Source organism: Thermobia domestica, chromosome 7, assembly GCF_964235325.1.
Source record: "Thermobia domestica chromosome 7, izTheDome1.hap1.1, whole genome shotgun sequence".
Classification (NCBI taxonomy): domain Eukaryota; kingdom Metazoa; phylum Arthropoda; class Insecta; order Zygentoma; family Lepismatidae; genus Thermobia; species Thermobia domestica.
This window is the reverse complement of record NC_137460.1, coordinates 250,435,156-250,457,177: the sequence shown is the minus strand read 5'-3', so window position 1 is coordinate 250,457,177 and position 22,022 is coordinate 250,435,156. Positions and strand designations below refer to the sequence as shown.

The 22,022-nt window shown below is 35.1% G+C and overlaps 1 protein-coding gene across 1 annotated transcript; it reads left to right on the top strand.

Moving 5' to 3' along the window:
- Nucleotides 1-240: 240 nt before the first annotated feature.
- LOC145690801 (uncharacterized) lies at nucleotides 241-20,732 on the top strand. The gene is made up of 2 exons (XM_081766095.1): nucleotides 241-767; nucleotides 15,374-20,732. The coding sequence occupies exons 1-2, from the start codon at nucleotides 403-405 to the stop codon at nucleotides 16,554-16,556; spliced, it is 1,548 nt and encodes a 515-aa protein (XP_081622221.1). The 5' UTR covers nucleotides 241-402; the 3' UTR covers nucleotides 16,557-20,732.
- Nucleotides 20,733-22,022: the final 1,290 nt, after the last annotated feature.

The window sequence follows — 22,022 nt, the reverse complement described above, 5'->3', positions numbered from 1 at the left end:
TCCCCTCCACCATAGTGACGCCTTAGATACCTAAACAACAAATCAAGTTCAAATTCTGCGTAAGCTCAAAGGAAGGTTGTCAGGTATCTGCTTGTATGTGATTATAAGATTGCGGTGAGGGGTGGAAGCGAAAACGATTAAAAATACGTTTACTAAATACAGTACTTCAACGTTTTAGATGAAGGGAAATTTTGTCCGGAAAAGGGAAATTCTGAAGCTTTTGAAGGGAAAACGGCTCTGAAGGAATTGGCATCACTGGTACGTTATTAAAACCTGATCATTTGTTTGATTGCAAGTATAAAGTTGCTTCTGTGAACGGTCTTGTATATCATTTCGTTAACACTGGCAGCATAAAATATAAGGGAAGTATAAGAACAGGGTCAAATTCTTATTAAAGTCGTAATGGCTGGCCTGGCGTCTGTTAAGTTGGAATTGATGTGCAAAGAAGAGATTGATTATGACTTACCTCAAGAAGATCCACTCGAGGGGAAAGGGTGGACATACGAACTGATGACTGACAACAAAGAATTGATATTATCAACAACGGAAGGAGAGCAAGCAATGGAGAAGGATGCAGCTATGTTTTCTTTGGATGCGAAACTAAACGTTGATATGGTGAAATCAGAATCTGCGGTACAAGATCATCCTGCATTTGAAAGTAATATAGAAACGCTAAAAAAAGTGGTGGTTCAAGAGATTTGCGCATCGTACTCTAAGGACTCCCAACAATTAACAGCAAAAAGTTCAAATTCGGTTCGGCAAGAAAGGTAATGCTCAATTTTTCATTGGCTCAGATTGATAAAATGGTTCGGAAAGTTTATAGATTAAGTAATACTTCATTATAAATATTTAGATATGGGAGATGTAAGTTAATAATCTTCTATTTGGAAACGAAATGGCACATATAGAGCAGCTGTGGCGTATACCAAATAATACTAATAATTTCGATAATATCCATACAAATATCAAGTAGTTCATATATTGATGAAATAGTGATTATTCTATTATTGATTACACGTGTCTCAACATTTTTTGTATATATTTACAATATGGGTGCTCCACGATAGTCTCTTATTTATATAGAACCTTTTGCAAAAAAAAAAAAAAATCAGCAGAATGAAATTTTTCCCAAAATTTTGAAAATTTACACGTGCAATCTGTTATACTGGAACAAAAACTATGGACGTTTGTGGTTTTACTCATGATGTAGCTCCAATGGGTCTAGCCTCACTTTTTCAGAGGGCTTCGAAAGACATTAACAGAAGCCAAGATAAAAAAAAAAAAAAATTCTAACCAACAATGGGTGTTCAGTAGTTCTACAGGTCCATACATAAATTCATTTCATACTCATTTCTTTGAAGGAAGTAGTCGTTTTGTATTTTCAGCAATCATTTCTACTAGGGTATGGACTTCCATTTCTCCATACAGGTTCACTTTAGGTGCTTAGAGCACGTACACGATACAAGGATCATTGTACAAACGAAATGTGCTAGATGGCCGGTAAAAAAATATATATATTGTTACGTAATTTAGAGAAGGGTGCAGGATGTGGGTCCAACTGAAAGCAAATGGTTGCGTCCGATAGGATAAAACAGGTCACCGAAGGTAAATATAGGCCTATAGGTAAACACGAGGATAGCACAAAATACTGTGTATAGCATAGACTTAAATATCTTACGCGTTGAATAAGTATTTATACGTTCCTAAATATTTTATGCGTAACTTCCTAAAATGCTTTCATTGCTTGCATTGCTCTATTGAAAACCAACAAAAAAACTTTTTTTGTTTAAATCCTTTTATGTTTGTTTGTTTGTTTAAACCAGGATTCTCGGTTTAAATAATTTTCACTAGGTATTTATATCTCATATGGACAGAAATCAATTTGTTTCACTTTGGTGTTATTATGCAACAACCGGGTTATGCTGGAAGGGGTCATATGAGCTTAAAGCGGAATCCAGACCGCTTCTCGGGTTACATCCGGGAGAAATTGTCTTCCGGTAAACTCGGAAATTGGACTAATTAGTCAAAATGTGATACGCCTGCCGACTTCTCACAAAGAACGCCTGATAAAAATACTTTGTTCTCATTTTTACATACTTGTTAAAATAATTGTCAAGTGTCATTTCAGAAGTACAAAAAGATAAAACAATAGCAGACGTGAAACATTATACCGAGTTAAATATGGGCAATTTCAAAGTACTACAGAGTACAGAAGAACTAATTTAGTCCAAGTTAGTTTACTACCATGTATATTAGTCCAAGTTAAAGAAATATAACGACTTTAATTTGCATATCAGTGATAAAAGTGAATTGAGTCCACTTTGGCTCTGACACATTTATACATAAAGAGATACCAAAGATACTTATGATTTCAATAAATTCCTCTCGATGGGTTTGTATTCGAGTATTTGAAGGTTAAAAAATTTTAAATACTTTGACTGTACATTATAAAGCTAATACATTCTTTTTATGTTCAATTTCCATTTGCACTAAAAAGTAACGTAATTGTTTAGTGTTAGGGGGCCAAAACTAACAAAAAGTTGGATAATTTACAGAAGAAATGAGTTGATAGTCGTATTCAAGTAGTCAAGAAAGTATCGAACACATTTTTTTTCAGGGCAGTAGGGGATTTGTACAAACCGTAATGGTAAGTGGAAGTGATTTGATAAAAGAAAGTGAATTGTTGGTAACGAATCAGAAAACAACGTTCCATGCGGGGCTCTAACCCGCCTTCACTCGCTAATGTTCGCCCTGCAATGCTGTCTGAATTTAATGCTGGTAACGTAATTTAACGTACTAAAGCATAAAATTACCGCATCGGAATAGAATATCGCAAAAAAGTAGGTGTTAAGCTGGCCCTCCAATGCTAAACAATAGCCAAAAGTAGAAAAGTACTAATTTACAAATTTGAAATCATAAGTATTTTGGTATCTATTTTTGTATAAATGTGTAGGAGCCAATGTGGACTCAATTCACTTTTATCACTGATATGGAAATTAAGTCGTTGTATTTCTTTAACTTGGACTAATGTAAGTCGTAGTGAACTAACTTGGACTAAATTTGTTCTTCTGTACTCTGCAGTATTTTGAAATTGTCCATATGTAACTCTGTATAATGTTTCACGTGTGCTATTGTTTACCTTTTTGTTCTTCTGAAGTGACACTTGACAATTATATTAACAAGTATGTAAAGATCAGAACAAAGTATTATTATCAGGCGTCCTTTGTGAGAAGTTGGCTGGCGTATTACATTTCAGGCAATTAGTTCCAGTTCCGAGTTCTAGTGGAAGCAACTTCTCTGGGATATAACCCGAGAAGCGGTTTGAATTCCGCTTTAAGCTCGTGTGACCCCTTCCAGCATACAATGTGATCTTAGTGTTCTTTTCTCTTGTTTTCATTGTGGTTTTCTTTCTCGACATATTTTTTCTACATGTTTAGCTAAATTCTGAAACTGATTTAATTTTATATTTTACCATATGATGTTATCTAGAGATGCAAAAAAGCCGTTTTTTTTTTTTTTTTTTGAATCGATGGTTTTTTGCACATAAAAAGGCGGCTTTTTTGAAAAAAAAGCGAGAATTTTTGAAATTTTGGCTTTTTCCGTTTTCATGATTTTTCTATTTAAATAGCTTTCGTATAGTATACTCTAAAGTTAAATAAGATTCCATGACCGAAATACCATATTTCTTTCTGGGATTTGCCATCGTGATGTATAGAGCCCATGATTTTTGAATTAAAGTAAACATAAAGTACGTAGCATTTGAGAGCAATTTTAGAAGCTATTTAACTTTATCTTAGCTTCTGAATTTCGACATTTTTTCTTCTCTAGATCATTTCTTTTTAGTCATCCGAGTTTCACTTCTTAAAGCTTAGTACGCTAGCTTCTAGCATATAATTAAACTTGTGTTTTTCAATATATATGTTAGAGCGTACTTCCACATTTCCGTTATACTGTAGCTGTGCAAAGATTTAACAATAATCTTCCTGGACACAACCATGTATACCATTTGATAGAAATAATCAATATCGGATGTAAAAAAATATATGGGAGGGTTTCTTCTGAATAATGTTTGGTTTTTCTAAAAATTACTAACTTTTATTTAAGAGTAGTTTAAGTTTGTGAGTACAGATATAACAATTATTTCGTTTCGTTTGTATTATTCAGCTGTAATGTTCCAGATACAACCCTGATTTTATACTGATAATCAGTGGCAGTAATTTTTTTCTAAAATTTCCCAATTTTTATTTGAGGATAGCTTGAAGCTTACGAGTAAAGGCAAAATTAATATTTAGTTTTTTTTTTTTTTTTTTTTAGAAATTTTGTAATTTCGGGGTAGAGGCTTCAATCCGAAAAAACATCCCCACCGTAACCCTCTTCGCAAATCCATCACTGCTCGTAATTAGTAATAAAGATTTAAAAACGATTAGAAAGGAAGTCGGCCAGGACTCACAGTACAAGCAATATCTCTACATTCACAAATGGAATTAAGAAAAACTTTTGTCAAAATGGTCGAATGGGGGGTTGAATCCCGGACTTCACGATAGAAAGCTAACCACTCACTCATGTTTGTTGTGCAGTTGTGCTTAACTTAAATGGATTCTCTCTCTTTCTCTATGGCCACAAAAGTTCTCCATTGACTTCTGTCTTCATCCAATTCAATCCAGTTTCTACTCTGTATTCCTATTTCTGCTAGATCCATCTTAATATTGTCCTCCCATCTGGGCCTAGGCTTTCCTAATTGACGTCTCCCGATTGGATTTCCAGTTAAAAGTTTGAAAGCGTTCCTACTTTGTTCCATTCTGGCTTCATGTCCTGCCCACCTGACCCTCCTAGACTTGATGACTCTAACAATGTTTGGTAAACCGTATAAATTATGTAGTTCCTCCTTATGAAGTTTCTGCCATTCCCCATTCCCGTTCCTCTTGGCTGCAAATTCTCGTCTCAGAATTTTGTTCTCAAATAATTTAAGTCTGCATTCTTCCCTCAACGTAAGTGACCATATTGCTCAATCATAAAGCATAACAGGCATGATTATCATTTTATATATTATAAGCTTTAAATTCTTTGACAGAATTCGCCACGACAAAATATTTTGAACTGAGTAATAACAAGAATTTCCTGATTTCAGTCGACATTTAATTTCTTTGTAGGTATGATTTTGGTCTGGTAATACTGATCCAAGATATTTGAAAGTATCCACTGTGTTGAAAGTATTAATTGATATTTTAACGCATTCATAATTTGCCGTATTACGATCCGTGTAAACTTCCTTGTATTTAGATTTCTCTGTATTTACTCATGTCACTGCAAGCGTTTAATAAGGCCTCTGCATTTCTTTTGATTGTTCTCCTATCAGATTTACATCATCAGCATACACCAAAACATGGTGAATACCATTCAAGTCTAGGTCCTGGTTCCTATCTTTGATTTTTCTTATAGCGTACTCCGAAACAAAGCTGAATAATAAAGGCGATAATGCATATCTTTATTTCAGGCCAATCTCGACGTGGAAGCTCGTATTTTTCTACTCGAACATTCTCTGGGATTCATTTAAACACTTAATAAATCTACTTTATTCGGTACTCCAAATTCCGTTAGAATGTTGTATAATGCTTCCCTCCTAACCGAGTTCTAAGCCTTTCTAAAATCAATGAACAGTTTATGTACTGGGTAACATATGCCAATTTCTTTTCGCGTATTTGTCGAATGTTAAATATCTGGTCGATTTGCACTAAATCCACACTGATAATCTCCAATAATTTCATCTGCGTATGGGTTTAATCTTTTTAATAGAATGTTAAGTGAAATGCTTCGATTACTATTACAATCAATTATGCCGTCTTGAGAATTGGAACAATGATTGATTACTCTTTTTAAATGTATTTCATAGTTTTTTTTTTTTTTTTTTTTGTAGAAAAAAAAAGTTTCCTAACGATGTAAACCGTGATGGTGTTTACATGTTCTACAGCCTAGGAAACCTTACGTTCGGATGAACCGTCTATTACGTATATGACCCATGAATAGAAAATTCGATACTTTCCTGATTCTGAACAAGCTTAAGAAACATTCAGTGCATTACAGAATTCGGAACTTTACCGATTTTGCAGATCCGAAGCACCTGATAGGTGGTAACAGATTATTACATATGTGGTCAATCAGTGAGAAATTTGTTCGAAATATTCATACAATGTATATGGAAGTTAAAGCTTAACTGAAAATTTTCAAGAATGTGCAGAACCACCGAAACAAAGTTCTTGATGTGCAGATTTCTCTCATGTTTTTCTTTATTTTGCTTCAAAAGAAGGGTGTGTGATATTTTGAAGTAAAAATAGTACATACAATTTTGCTAGCTATTTATGTATCATTTTTTTAACAATTTATTGTATATAAGAGGTTAAAATATTATTACATATATTGGTTAATCCTTTGGCATTCATGTTGTAAATATGTTAATAATCTTAAAAAATCTCTTTCAAATTCATGGTTTATTTTCGAGGTTTCATATTATTATTTGTATCAACCACTAATTAAATGAGTTTTTTGTTGTAGAAAAGCGAAACAAAGTCTGCTTTATCAGTTTAAAGCAAATTTTTAAGAAGCCCAATATTTTCCAAGCAAAAAAGCGAAGCAGGAAAAACCGATTTTTTTTTCCAAAAGAGCCTCTTTTTCCAAGCCCTTACATCTCTAATGTTATCCCGTGCTCCTTTGTTAGTTTTTTTCTAATACCAATTGTGTTCTCATTTTTACAAGGATGAGAATGAGAAGCTGTGGTGGGCGCAGACCTGAAATCATTTTCAAAGCGCATTATTTCTAGCATTATTACCTATTCGCATTTTATGTTTAACTGGCTGATCTACTGTAGTATATAAATTCATATTACAAAAATATCGTTGCATACCGTTTAAGCGCTCAAAATTAATGTTTCAAAACCAGATAACATTATTCCGTTACAACCAATAAACCAGCTACGTCAAACATAAACTGAGGACCTTAGAAGTCAAGGGCAGTAACTGACTTTTGGAGTAAATTTATTTATGCCCAGGAAATGGATTTTCTGTAGTGAAATATATAAACTGAATGGAGAAGCAGGACGCAACTCATTCATTGTTAGACCCTCGAGTGGACTGCGGTGTGTTTTTTCTAGTTTTCATATTGTGCTGCGGAGAATACTTCTCAGAATATAAATAAACCTTATTGGAAAAGTCATGCATAGCTTAGATCCCTTTTATTATGGGGGCCTCAGTTGAGCTGCCTGATAACAGTGCACTAAACGCACTTTCGAACTATCAGTAAGGAGAATGAACAATGTGGTTTTTCAAGATTTGTGATAAGCTATACTTTTTGAAGCAGTGGTAGATAAATTCACATAAAAATGTGGCAATTACCATTTTTGTGGTAACTGATATTCTGAGTTTTGTTGGTATTTGTTGACAGCCCGAAAATGCAGTTATGACAGTTCGCTTTGGTTTCAGACAGCTTAATTACTATTGATACAATGCCACTATATATATATATATATATATATATATATATATATTCAGCCTTTAACTTTTATCACTGTGAACTGTTTCCATGACAAGAAACAACAAAGACATTCTTACTTTTCAGAAATCTTTCATTTGTGCACTATCATGACAGTGTTTGTTAATTATGACACATTTATTCACTTTATTTAGTATATCTCTTTCATACTGCATTAACAGAAACGATTCAAAATTATCTTGACCGAGATTCGCCCTTAATCTAGATTTAATAATCTTGAGTTTTTGAAAACGCTTCTTCACTGATTTTCGGTAAGTTTCCCTTTATGTATACTGAGGGTGACAGATTTTGTTCATTGCATTTGTGGGTAGTTCGTCATTTAAATCCAAATTCAGCCTTGGATCGAAACACACCAACTCGTGATAAAGATTTTTTTGTTTCGAAAACCAGTTAGTCTTATTCTGATTTAATTTGTGAAGGGCACCATTGAAAACACAGAATCTGAAATATTCCTCTTCTCTATTCCCTATGATTTCGTGAGATGCCAATTCAAATCACACGGTTACATTCTATTGAAAGAAGATTTTTGCACTATCGCAAGGTGGGCACAGTTTATATGGATGATCACAGCGAAACGCATACGTGCTCCTGGTGTGTTCGGCACCTGCAACTACCGCTCCGCGCGAAACCCAATCTCTTACGCACTTCGTGTCTTAAACCGATATTCCTTTTGCTAAACCTCTGTTACCTTATTGTCAGCACCTGGTCTGAAATGACCCAAAGGGATTTTTTCCGTGATGGACAACGCAGTTTCGGAACTGGAGCGCACTAGTGGATGCAACGCAGCTTTTTCATTATTTTGTCCAAGTTCTGTGGGAATCGTTAAATAATTTAAATGAGATTTTTATTTCGTGGTTATTACAATGAAGAATTTGTTAAAGAATTCGATATATTTTAACTCAGTGTGATGTAAAAAGTCACGAATTATGAAAACTGTACGGGAGGTGGCAATAATAATTATCATGACATGGCATCATATGCTTCGTGTACTACTTTCCTAGTGTAATCATTAACGATCGAACTGACACCAGCGGAACTACTTCAAAACAAGCAAACGAAAAGAAGTGAATAGTTTATACCCAGTCAGTCACGTGTGGAGAGATGGTAACTGTATTAGCATCTATAGAAGTGTATTTAAGCGCAGAATCTAACTTTAACTAACCTGAAACCACAAAATAATGAAACGACCTAACGACTTTACTTTTCTTCAGACACTATTACGTTTTGATCTTCAATGAAACCAAATTTCAAAATGAAACCATTCCTGTCAGGAATCTTATAAACACAGAAAACTTGAAAGCAAGCTAAGATTGGTAACTACTCTTTACAGCTCTTAAACGGTACAACTTCTAAAGTATTCTTCTTACCTTCTTCTTCCAAAACAAAACGCAGTGAACGCAGCGAGTTATTAGCTATTCCCCAATAATCTACCAGGTTTGGAAATTTGAGGAAAGAGGTACCGTACTAATTCATCAAAATTGACCGAAGGCTATTTTATAAATTTTACGTTTGAAAATATTTGTTTAATCGAATATTTCTGATTAAAGTCTACACATTCAGGATAACACTGATACTTCAAATGTGCGGAATATCGCTAGAAAACCAAATATCTAAACATGTAGAAATTTGGGCCTGAAATCCAAATTAAATATTGAATATATTACAATAACAAAAATAGAAAAAATGAAATGAAATCTTTGATTTGAAATCTCCGAAGCTTCACAAAAATAGATTAGACACATACATAGATTATTTATCTCTGTCGATTCAAATTTCAGAAAAACGATCATGTGACACTTCACTATATTTGACCCAAAAGCTGTTGCTTGTAGGGAGCGTAAACCGTAGACCGTTAGATTGGTCCAACGCTGCTTCTTCCGGCGTTTGATGTACCATGCAGTAACATGGTTAATCATATTCGATATTTAATATTTTAGTATAATAAAGGAACCATAAGTTCTAACAATTTCTATGTTTTCTTTGTTTAATTCTCTTTTCCCTTTCGTAATTTTAATTGCCCGAGTGTCTTATTCCAATTTGTGCTTTTTGCTTAACTTTCATCATGTTATGCGTTTTTTTTCGATGATTGTGTTTACCTATATTACTAATTGTAATTTTTTCACATTATTCAGAAATATTTACTTCTTTTTAACCCAATTTTTATCACTTGTTTTAGTCAGACAACCACTAAAGTTTATGGAGGTTGGCTTTCTAAGAAATAGTACTTCCGTCCTCCAGTTGAATTGTTTCATTGTATGTCTGGTAGCTGGACACCGAAGATGACGATACTTCCATGCTCCAAGACATGAAATGCCAGGTTATTTCTCCAATTGGAGCAAAAAAGAATGAGTATTTCGGCATCGCTTGGAAAATTACTAGATAGAAAGGATAAATTGCATTCACGTTGAGTTCTAAGAGATGAAAATAAATGCAGAGAAAACAAATATAATAATATTCATCATGCAGAGACAGAAAGCATGGACAGAGCAACGAAATATAATGTCATAAGCATAAACAATCTGCGTTTCCCTCCTGCCGAATGTTTCTGTCTTGTGTTTTTTTCTACCCTTATGGAATAAATCAGTTTTAGTAGCAATAGCGAACATAATTCACAATGCTTAATTCCCTCAAACACAAACTCTAATACCAGACTTTGAATCGAACGCAGAACATTTCGAATGAGTCTCACATGCTGTTCCCTTTGGTGCAAAATCTTAAGTGTGTGTTTAAATAAGTGATGAAACTCCACACTGCCATAAAGTTGCCCCGGTTCCATCTGAAGTTTGAATTTTATTTACGGTCTTTAGACGTTTATAGGTTGACATTTGGCTTCAGAGAAAAGCATTTGATCTGTAGATGAAGATCAGGTAAAAGTTAATCCACAATCCTCACAAATTACTGTTGCAGCTACATATATGTGGAACTATTCGAGGATTTGTATAGAGAAAAGCTAAAATATCCGAGCTGAAGGCATTTAAAATGTGGTATTGGCCCACAATGCTGGACCGAAAGGCAAAGGAATGAATAAGGACTAAAGCTAATGAAGGACGATAGATCATGAAAGTAACAGGAATAAGAAGAATCAGCGTGCTTGGCTATCTTATTCGGCACTCCGATTGGATAGGAAAATGTAATAGTTATAGCATAAGGAGGAAGACCAAGGACTCAATATTTAGACAGTTACGAAGAAGAGAAGTAATCAAAGTATAAATCTGATCTCCCAATAGAGTGGAAAGTTTATAAATTTGCATGTTGCTCACCAGCATATGGTTGGGGTGAACAGGAAGAAATCGAGGATTTAAAGTTTTGTTTCCAAAATTTGCGATATGAGCACTAGTTCTTTAAGGAGGATTAAAATAGTGATTTCATAAATCTATAAGGCCAGCCCTAGCTTTTGAAGGAAGTGTTGTTACCAGTAGTCCGTGCGTGAAAGACATCTCGTAGCTTCGTTAGGTAATATAAGTTCAGTGAAAATAAAACTTCGAAACTGCTAATTGCAAGCTTTCACATAAATGCGACGATACGGTGACGTGTTATTCTATGAAAAAAAAAGTTCAAATATCGGCTGGTACAAGTTATTTTTTTCTCAAACTACATTCTTCTTTATATATATATATATATATATATATATATATATATATATATATATATATTGCATTTCTTGTGGATTATCTTAAATTTTATTGACCAGTGGTCGGCGGATGCTAGATTTGGTCAAATATCTTCACAATTCGCTTTCTTTCTTTTGACTGCGTGGGTTATTTCTGTGCCTGGAATATCGTCTTTGCGGGGTTATACCGTGTATACTACGGATAATTTTTTCGTACTACTTTATGACATCTTGATTTAATTTACTTTTTGCACAGCAAATAAAATGGACAAACAAAAACTTACAAGGTTGACACGGTGCTCAGATGGCTAAAGTGTTGACGTCTGGGATAAATGGTCGCGGACTCAAGTCACATGAGTTGAAACATTTTTCTTTCTAAACATGTCTCTATATGTATATTATTTTTTTCTTTTCCTGCATTTCTCGTATGTTATCTTAGATGATGTGTACATAGATTAGGGTAGGTTAAATCAGATTCCCTTTTTTTTTTTAATAGTAGCTTTCGGAAAAATTAACCTCAACAATTGTGCATGTTCGGCTATATTGTATATATTAGTGCTTCTATCTACCTGCACAATTGTGTAGGTGTGGGCTGAAAGGGTTAAAGAATGTTACTAACAGGCAGAAAAAAGACTGCTAAATTTTTAATAACTTACTTATCGAGGGATGAACGATAAGAAAGTTTATATCGTTATATGTATAGTTAACATTTACAATAGAAGACATCATATATTTTTAGAGAATGAAACCGATATTTCTACGATAGGCTGGTCACGTCGCTTTCGTTAGTAATACGACTGGGGGCTGTAAAATTATTCTGAAACGTTGTTATGTCAAAAACCATAAGATAATATTTTAGAGTAAGATACTCTAAGAATAGATGATGATAATCCAAGTTAACATGGTTTAATGCAGGATGATGGTCAGTTGAGAATTTAAATTTATGAGGTGTAAGACTCTGAATAATTAACTCATTCGGCCGTCATTCCTAATTTCGCGAACGTGTGCACAGTATGTTGTACCGGCTTGTAACCAGCGAAACATACACCTGATCACACCTGACCTCTACAACAGAATGTGCAGAAAACCAATGCTTAACTTCAATTTTGAAATTTTGCAGATCGTTCAGTAAACAAAACCCTGAGCAAACTTACGCTTATTGTCCCTAGTTCAAAATTTGTGCAGGATCGTGATTTTAATTCTTACTTTAGTGAAATGTGGACCGGTTTCAAGATGCATTTCTGCATATAAATTCGCACTTTGGCAAAGACAATGTAAATAAAATGTATACATTCTTCGGAATGTGTTTTTGAAGTCGGGAAATTTTTTTTAAAAAAACTTTGTTTTAATTTTTAATAATCTTTTTTTTTTTGTAGTTTTTAAGTTGTAAGGGTTTACGAATGTCCAGTGTTCTTAGGCATATAGTCTTAGGTAATATTTATTCCGTCAAATTTGTGCTTAAAAAAGCCATATTATGTATAATGCCGCAAGCTACGTAGACATACGTACCGAAGAGTGTCCATAAGTTTTCCCTCGTCAGTATTGTATTGTATTGTAACGCTTAAATGAAACAGGTAATATAAATATGAATTATTGAGAAAGAAATAGCGATTGTATACTGCTCCATATCAGTAGGGAAGCACGTTTGGAAAGGATAAATACGTTATTTGAAAGAGAAATGATGAAAATACTTTGTTTCCCAGTAAATAATCCTCACGTCGTACACTACAAGCCTTTTTTTTCTGTTTTTGACGTTGCACGTGTTAAAACAAATAAAGAAGTCTATAATAAGATTTCAAGTTAGATGGGTTTACAGCTTATTTCACAACATCCGGTTCAAACGTAGTTTTCTTAAAATATGCTAGCAGAAATGTGATCACTTAAGTGCATCAGGCAATGGTGACGGAGATCTATATATTGTATATTAACTTTAAATCTTGGTAAATTTATATATTAAGAAATTTACGGAAATTGCCCGTTTTGATCTCGTCGGGCGTAGGTCACTTGCTCGCTGGTATTGAGTAAAGATTTTATAGGACAAATTTCACCTCTGTAACATAATCCACTAGTCAGATACTCTAAGTTTCCCGTACAATTTAAATATCTTTTTGTTACGGGATATAAAATAAGGACAAGCTAGGACATCTTTATTTCATGTGGAAATTCAACCAGCCATCAATGTAAGCCAAGCAGACTTCAAGACTTCACGGTTGTTAACACCAATGCCTGAGGTTATTAACACCAATATTCTGTTGCATGTCACTATCTGACTTTACATTGAAAGATTAATTAACTATTGCTGTGCTGTTATTGAGGAAGTAATTTGTAAAACTTGTAATTTGTAATAAACAGTGGTAGCGACCTCTATAACCTTCACCCTTTAGCAGTCTCACACACGACGCTTTTAATTTGCTTTGTTAGATCAATTCCTTCTCTCAATTGGTTCAACCTCATTGGCCCCTCACAGTCAGGCTACTACAAAAATAGTCCGTTTCGTTCGTTTACCCACGACACGATGTTACAACAAGGAAGTAATGAATATAGAAGTAAGTACTTTGACTTAGGTGAGTCTTCTTTTGGTTCATATACCTGTCAACCTTAGCAATCTCAGGAGCAAGTTTGAGAACTTTGTGTTTAGTCGACGACATGTAGGAACATGGACTTGGTCAGCGTCAGTTTTGGGTAATTGACCACGCTCAGGAAACTCCGTGGTGTCACCACCATCTCATTCTGACGTTAGAGGGACATTGAAGTCAAAAGCAATTGAGGGAACACGATCTGGGTCTTTGAATCTCAACCACGACGCGAGACACTTCGGATTCTCCCTGCCTTTCGGGTCCAGCATTCAATGCCATGCTTGATTGTCGGCCAAGTATTCAACATGAACTCCATCAGGACTACCCAACCTGCAAGTCACTGGAACTTCGAGGACAGCGCCTAAAGATCACCTACGAGTAAAAGGAGAAGATTGGAACTTCTTCGATTTAGGGTGAGACTGTTGATAATTAGTTGCTATTCCTTTGCTCTACCATCTATTCCTTAACGCCATTATTGCTACCAATTCTCAATGAAAAATGCATTGGTTATTTTCAAATTATTTTAAAACTAAATTCATATTCGTTACCATGTCTGATTTTGCTCATGTTTCTAGTCGCCTAGGACTAGTGGTGGAGTCGCTTCCATTTAGTATATGCTTTATTGCTATAAATTTGTTATTGTTATCCCGCACCTTTTAGGTACCTCTTGTATCTATCGCGACAGTTAAGTGGTGTCGGAACATGGACAGAATATTGCTGTTAATAACATCAGGCAGTGAACTCTTGAAGGCTGCTTGACTTCCACTGATGGCTGGTTGAATTTCCAGATGAAATAAAGATGTCCTAGCTTGTCCTTACTTCATATCCCGTAACATTTTCTTACTCGTAGGATCTTCATTCTAATGACAGTAACGTAAAAAAGGAAATAAGTCTTCTGGCTGAGATACAGCTGCTAGCTTCACTGTGAAATATAATTTCACTCAGTTTACCCATTTCCATAGCTAATACCAGATTAGATGGATGTCAAGTTTGTACTGAGATATAATATGCAGATTATTCATATTTTCCCTCTTAAATGTTGTATTTCCCAAAACTGATGCAGGCAACAGCTTTCTAAAACTAAAAAGATAGTGAGCAACTGTCCTCTCTCTAACAAGAGAGACTCGTCAGATTATTATTTTCGTGGTACAAATATAATCCTTTTTTCACCCTTATGATTCCCATTTCAATGAATTTAACATGTTAAAATGCCACTTAATTGTTGACACTCGACATATTGAAAGAAAAAAAAATATTTCAAACAGTTCAGCTTCCTGTCCCTTATAATGTGATGGAAAACATATTTCTTCCATTTTTCGGTATTCAGAATTTAGCATTTATCTTCACACGCCCCTTTTTACTTTTTACGTATGAAAACAATAATGACTAAAGTGTTTCACATTCCTAATAACACTCGAGGAAGATACAAATAATTATACAAATTGACATATTAAGAGCAAACTTCGTGCTCATATTTTTAGAATAGAGACATATGGAATCACCTCGAAAGTTGTCAGTTACATATTCCTACAAAATTTCATGTTAATGAAACAGAAATATGAAATTCAAAATACGATTTCATTTCTTTGTTGTTACTTATTAATTACCTTCATTTACACTTCCTTGTTTATTGAATTTGTTACAGGCGCTATAACGAATTTGCTCTTCACAGAGAAGCGAATACCTTTATTGCGTTAAGAGAAACCTTTTCTTATTCCAAGGAGAAATCTCCAAAGCAGTCTGTCAATGGATTTAATCAATCATCTTTGCCAAGACATATGCTAGCACACAAAAGTAAAAATCATCTCACATACCGAAAGAGTGTTAAACGATATAGTCAAAGATCAACATTGTCAAGCGAAAAGTTAATACAGGCGACCGGTGAGGAATCCCACATCTGCGAAGAGTGTGGAAAGTTATTTAGTGTACGTTCAAGTTTTCTTAGGCACATGTTAACCCACACAAAAGCAAAACCTCTTACATGTGAAGAGTGTGGAAAGAGATTTAGTCGACGTTCTCATTTGGCTAGACACATGTTAATCCATACAGGGGAAAAACCTCATACATGCCAAGAGTGTGGAAAGAGATTTAGTCGACATTCTCATTTAGCTAGACACATGTTAATTCATACAGGAGAAAAACCTCACACATGCCAAGAGTGCGGAAAGAGATTTAGTCTACGTTCTGTTTTGGCTAGGCACATGTTAATCCATAGAGGTGAAAAACCTCACGCATGTGAAGAGTGTGGAAAGGGATTTAGTCGACGAGATCATTTGGCTACACATATGTTAATCCACAGAGGAGAAAAACTTCACACATGCCAAGATTGTGGAAAGGCATTTAATCAACGCTGTCATTTGCGTACACACATGTTGATCCATACAGGAGAAAAAAATCACACATGCCAAGAGTGTGGGAAGAGATTTAGTCTACGTTCTCATTTAGCTACACACATGTTCATCCATACAGGACATAAACCTTACGCATGCGAAGAGTGTGGAGAGAGATTTAGTCAAAGATCAAATTTGGTTACACATATGTTAATCCATACAGCCCAAAAACCTCACACATGCCAACAGTGTGGTGAGGGATTTAATCAACGTTCTAATTTGGCTAGACACTTGATAATCCATACAGAAGATAATCCTCACGCATGCGAAGAGTGTGGAAAGGAATTTAGTCTACGTTCAAGTTTGGCTATGCACATGTTAATCCACACGGGTGAAAGACCTCACACGTGCCAACACTGTGGAAAAGGATTTAATCAACGTCCTAATTTGGCTAGACATATGTTCATCCATACAGCGGAAAAACCTCACACATGCTAAGATTGTGGAAAGGCATTTAATCAACGGTGTAATTTCGATATACATGTTAATCCATACAGTAGACAAATCTCACATTTGCGAAGAGTGTGGTAAGGGATTTAATCAACGTTCTTATTTGGCTAGGCACTTGATAACCTCACACATGCGGGGAGTGTGGAAAGGGATTTAGTCGAAGTTCAACTTTGGCTACACATATGTTGATCCATATGGATTAAAAATATCATACGTACCAAGAATGTGGAAAGGGATGTATTCATAGTAATGACGTTTCAACAAACATGTTAATACATATAGGTAAAAACCCGTATCTGCAGAGAGTGTGCATAAGGGATTAGTAAAAGTTCAAAATTAGCTACGCATATGTTAGTCCACACAGGCCAGAAATATCTCTCTTATCCAGTGTGGAAAGGTATTTACTAGATGCTCAGCCAGATAAACGCACATATTAAATAACAAACCTGAGAAATTCAACAACTATTGTTAGTGTGAAAAAGGGTTAACGTAAGTTGAAACTTGAACACATACTACTCCGCACAGGGGAAATTGCTCACAAGTTCTAACAATGTTATAAGGAATTTTCTGTACCCTCAAATTTTATTACACAATTATTAACCTGCACTGCAGTAAATTCTTACACATGCCAACAGTGTACAAAGGGATGTAGTGTATTGTCAAATTTAGCTGCAGACACGTTATTCCGTGCTGAGCAAAAACCTCACGCATAGGATGGTTGTGGAAAGGGATTTAGTCTCCCTTCATGTTTTGCTACACATATCTCAATCCATACGAGAGAAAAGTCTCACACCTACAAAGAATGCGTAATAGGATTTAGTCAACCTTCGCACCTTACAAAACACGATAACATTAGTGATGGTTAAATTCCCGGGAAGATACCCGAAAACTGGGATTTTCCGGGAATTTATGTACACTTCTCGCAAATATAATTGCACGCTTCATTTTTTCTAACTCCGTTAATATTGTAAGTTTGGCAACAACGCATTCTAAGCTAGATGAAGGGAAGGTTCGAAAAAAAGTTCTGAACAGGATTTGCTGTTTGAAACTCTCAATTTCTCCTTTGCTACTTCAAATAACGATACTTCTAGTTTAGACAGTACCTTAGCATTAATGCAGCAAACATTTTTTTCCTTTTTAAAAAGAAAACACATACTTCTCGAAGAAAAACAAAGATCTTCGTTAAAACAAGGGGAGTTAAGGGTGGTTATTCATCAATGCAACTGAAAGAGCGCTTTCTAGTTGTTCCGTAGCAACGCATGTCAAGTTGGCTTTCTTTCTTGTTGGTGCAAAATGTGGAAACTGGTTCGAATCCCACTCGTTGCCTTTAATTTTTCAGGTATTGTACCCGCACAATTTTATAGTATATACATTTCTGTGAGGTAATATACAGCTTTCAATTCTATCCAAAAATAAGGTGTACAGAGGTAAAACATTTTCTGTATATCTCAAATATGATTTCTCAGTGCAAATCACTTTTTGCTTTGATCCATAAGATTTTCGTAAACCTGTAAATAAATACTCTCCAGAATATAGATCAGATCTAATACCTCCTTCATCCCTACCAGAACGCAGTTTTTGTTATTATTATTATACCCTTCTTAGTCGTGGGAGACCCGTGTTCGGATCACGACGGATCACTCCTCATATAGCCTCGCTGCTCGAAAGGACACTAAACTCAGCATCAAATATATATATATACACTAAACGCGCCGTTCGTGTGAGAAACCGGGGTCGATTCCTGGCGGAGCTCATGTGCTTTAAGGCCTACATTAAGCTCTAGCTTTAGTTCTTATATAGCCTCAGTGATGAAAAGGGCACTAAACTCGGAGTCTATTATTATTATACTTATCTTTATTGCGGGAGACCAAGGTTCCATTCCCGGCGGCAGTTGATATCGTTCGGGACGTAGGTTAGATTCTAGCTTTCCTTCTCATATAGCCTCAATGCTGGAAATTGCGTAAACTCAAAATGTATTATTATTATTATTATTATAAGTAAGAATAGAAAACAAAACGTTTCATGGTACTAAATTTGATGAGACCTTTTATTTCTTCGTAGTGTGGACATTATTGTTTTGTTGGTGTATCGGAACCATTTTAGATAGGTATTCAAGACGATCTGACAATTTTTTCACTTAAAAGTTTTAATAGCTGTCAATAGTATCACCGCTTCCTTGAGTCAATTGCATCGCACAAGAATGCACTTAGTTACAAAACACCTTTGCCATCACCTTCGAACATTCTCACTTAGTATTTAACGAAAAGAGATGAGGTGTGTTCTGTTCTTTTAAATCGGTTTTCTTTCAGGTGCAATATAGTAAATGTAAGCCATACATTGAATGATAATTTTTAAAAGCCTGGTTGTATCCTCTTTTTAAATATAAACGATGTGCTCAAAAATGAGATCTCTTTTACATTTTCGTATAGAAAAGCTGGTCTGAAGAGAAATGGAAGTTAGTTGAGGCCATAGGTGGACACTATTTGGTATATTTTAGATTCTGCGCAGCTCGATTTTCAACTTCGAGAGGGAAATGTGCACCTAGAAAAAAACTGAACTTGCTGCCAACTGTGTTCAGCATTCAGATTTTGGAACCTGCCTCGTCAGTATTTTCCTCGTGCTCTGCCACATTTGTATCTTCAGGACTCCATTAGAGTATGTTGTAACTTCTGATACAAAATGCTTATCATTTTTATAGTACACCAAAAGTTTTCATTTTGCAATAGTCATGGGTAACATCAATGTCTTCCTGATCACTATTATTGAAGGTGCAGTGCAGCGAAGTTATTTAAAAATTATCTTTCACCTTTTAGAATCGTGCAACTCCATTTCTCATAGTAGCAATAAAAGTTACACATTTTCTCAACAATTGACACATATCTAGTGGATTTTTGGCGTGATATTCTTCTAGTAGACGTACCCAATAAAAACTTGATAATGCGCATCAGAGAGCCGGTTAGGTTGCGATGAACCAGCTATCCGCTCTATTCGTTCAACTCAGATGAACCATCCTCTCCATTCGGCTCGGCTGAGGTCCGCCACATCTCGGTAGACGTGATGTATGAGCGGTGCTTCTGAAGTCGGTTCTATAGTGAACAAGTCGCGAGCCGAAGGCCAATTTAAATCAATTGCACAATTAGGGGCGGCACGTTTCATTCAGCGCATTTAAATTGAACGAGATTCGTCGCTAGAGGTTATAACGGTTGTTGCTTTTATGGAAATGAGAGTTGTCCGGCTTATTGAGTCTTCCTGTATCTCATCTCTCCTTAAAGACATCCTTCGTTCGTCTGTGAAGAGGAGTGCTACAAAACAAAGTACTTGAAAAGTCAGGTGTAAATTTCCTACTCGATAAATTTCTTGAATTGCTATATTTAAGAATTAATGGATTTTACGAAATGTTCAGTAGCTTTTATCAAAATTCAGGTGAGTGGGGACACGTTTTTTATTGGACATTTGAGAAACAAACACTGAAAAGAACGATGTTTTTTTATTATTGAAAATAAAACTTTACAGGATTTCCTTACAGCACCGTAGGACTTTCATTGGAAAAAAGATATTCAAGTAACAATTAGCTCATATTTTCTTTACTGTTTATGCACTTTTCTGTTCTGTTGGAAATATCAGTAAAAGTGTTTAATGAATATCAGTTTGGGCAACAACGACACGCTGATATTCTCACATGCTTCACAGCGTAAGCGTAAAGATTCATGAATTTTCTAATAAGTATTCTAAACTTTTGAATATATACAGGTTTTTATGAATAGGCCTAATATAGGCACATTAAAAGCAAAATGATGGTATATAAATATAATATGACAGAAACTTGAAATAACTTGTCTAGAGTTCAATATGTTGGTTACGTTATTTTTAAATTGTATTGAGTTACTTTGTCATCAACTTTTCTTATATACAATATATGATACAAGTTATATTAGGTGACACTTGTTACTTATATAACTCATATCTGGTTCGGAACTAGCACGCTGTTTGTAGTGAAGTTACAATAGCTAGCTACAAAATCTGTAGCTTTAGATGTAGCAGGGCTACAAGTGAAAACCTGTATTTTTCAGCTGTAGTTGAATCACATAATTTTATATTTTGTAGCGAATTTTGTACTAAAACTACAAATAAACCTTTTCGAGGACACAAAAGTACTTTGTAACTCCGACATTTCCTCACAATTTTAGTAAACTTTTATATAATGATAGGGAGAAAATGTGACTGTTTTCTGATTTCTATCTCCAATTATTTTGCAACAATATTACAAGAGAATTTTCTGAAATAAATTCAGTACTGACGATCGCTCAAAAGTATATCCAAATATATTAAAATAAAGTAGTTAGTCATATGAAGATAAATTAACCAAATGGAAATGAATTCCTTCGCGGGAATTTATAGGCCAAGGGAAAAGCCCAGGAGTATTCCCATTTTCTAAATTCCTTCCCACCGTGAATATTCCCACTGCCCATGACTAGTTATCACACACAAATGAAAAGTCTCACTTCTGCAGAGAGTGTAGATTTTGATTTAGTGCACCCTGATCTTTGACTACACAAATGTTACTCCACAGAGAAGAAAAACCTCACAAATGCCAAGGCTGTAAAACGTCTTGTAGTGTACGTTCAAACTTGACTACATACATATTAATCCACGGAGAAGAAAATGCCATTCATACCAAAAGTGTGGGGAGGTTTTAATCAACGTTCAAGTTTGGCTAGGTACATGTTAATCCACATAAGTGAAAACTCTAACACAAGTCAAGAATGCGGAAAAGCATTGTGTGAACGTTCACACTTTGCAACCACATGCTGTGACACAGAAGAGACAAATCCCATTTGTACAAAAGTGGAAACTTATTTTGTGTACGTTCAAGTTTGGGTATATACACGTTTTTTTTTCAAACGGGACAAAAAGCTCACAAATGGTAAGAGTGAGGAATGACATTTAATGTAACTTCAAGTTTAATTACACGCATGTTAATCCACACAGGAAATAACCTTATACCTGCGAAGTACGTAGAATGGCATTTACTCAACGTTTACATATAGGAAATCACATTTAATCCACACAAGATAAAAATCTTACACGTGCGAAGAGTGTAGAAAGATATTTACTGAAAGTTCACATTTGGCATGCCACTTCTTAACCCTGCGGAAAATACCAAACGTATGCGAAAAGTGTGGTAGAGGATTTACTTTGCATTCATATTTGGTAAGTAATGTTACTATACATAGGTGAAAAACATTTGATCTACAAAGAATGTGGAACGGGATTTGATTCGCGTTCAAGCTTGGCAAGAGAAAATTTAATATACATAATCATAGACAACCTAAGAAGGTAAGTTAAAACAGCCACATTTGATACTGATGTTTTCATGCTATTTTTCACAACAGCGTAAAGCATAAGTTTTGAAACAAAAGTTATAGTGAGATTTTCTTAACTATTATCAAAACA

Excerpts from the sequence above, each read along its gene's own strand:
- LOC145690801 (XM_081766095.1), top strand. The coding sequence starts at position 403 with ATGGCTGGCCTGGCGTCTGTTAAGTTGGAATTGATGTGCAAAGAAGAG. Across the intron at positions 768-15,373 it reads AATTCGGTTCGGCAAGAAAG|GCGCTATAACGAATTTGCTC; the intron begins GTAATGCTCAAT and ends AATTTGTTACAG.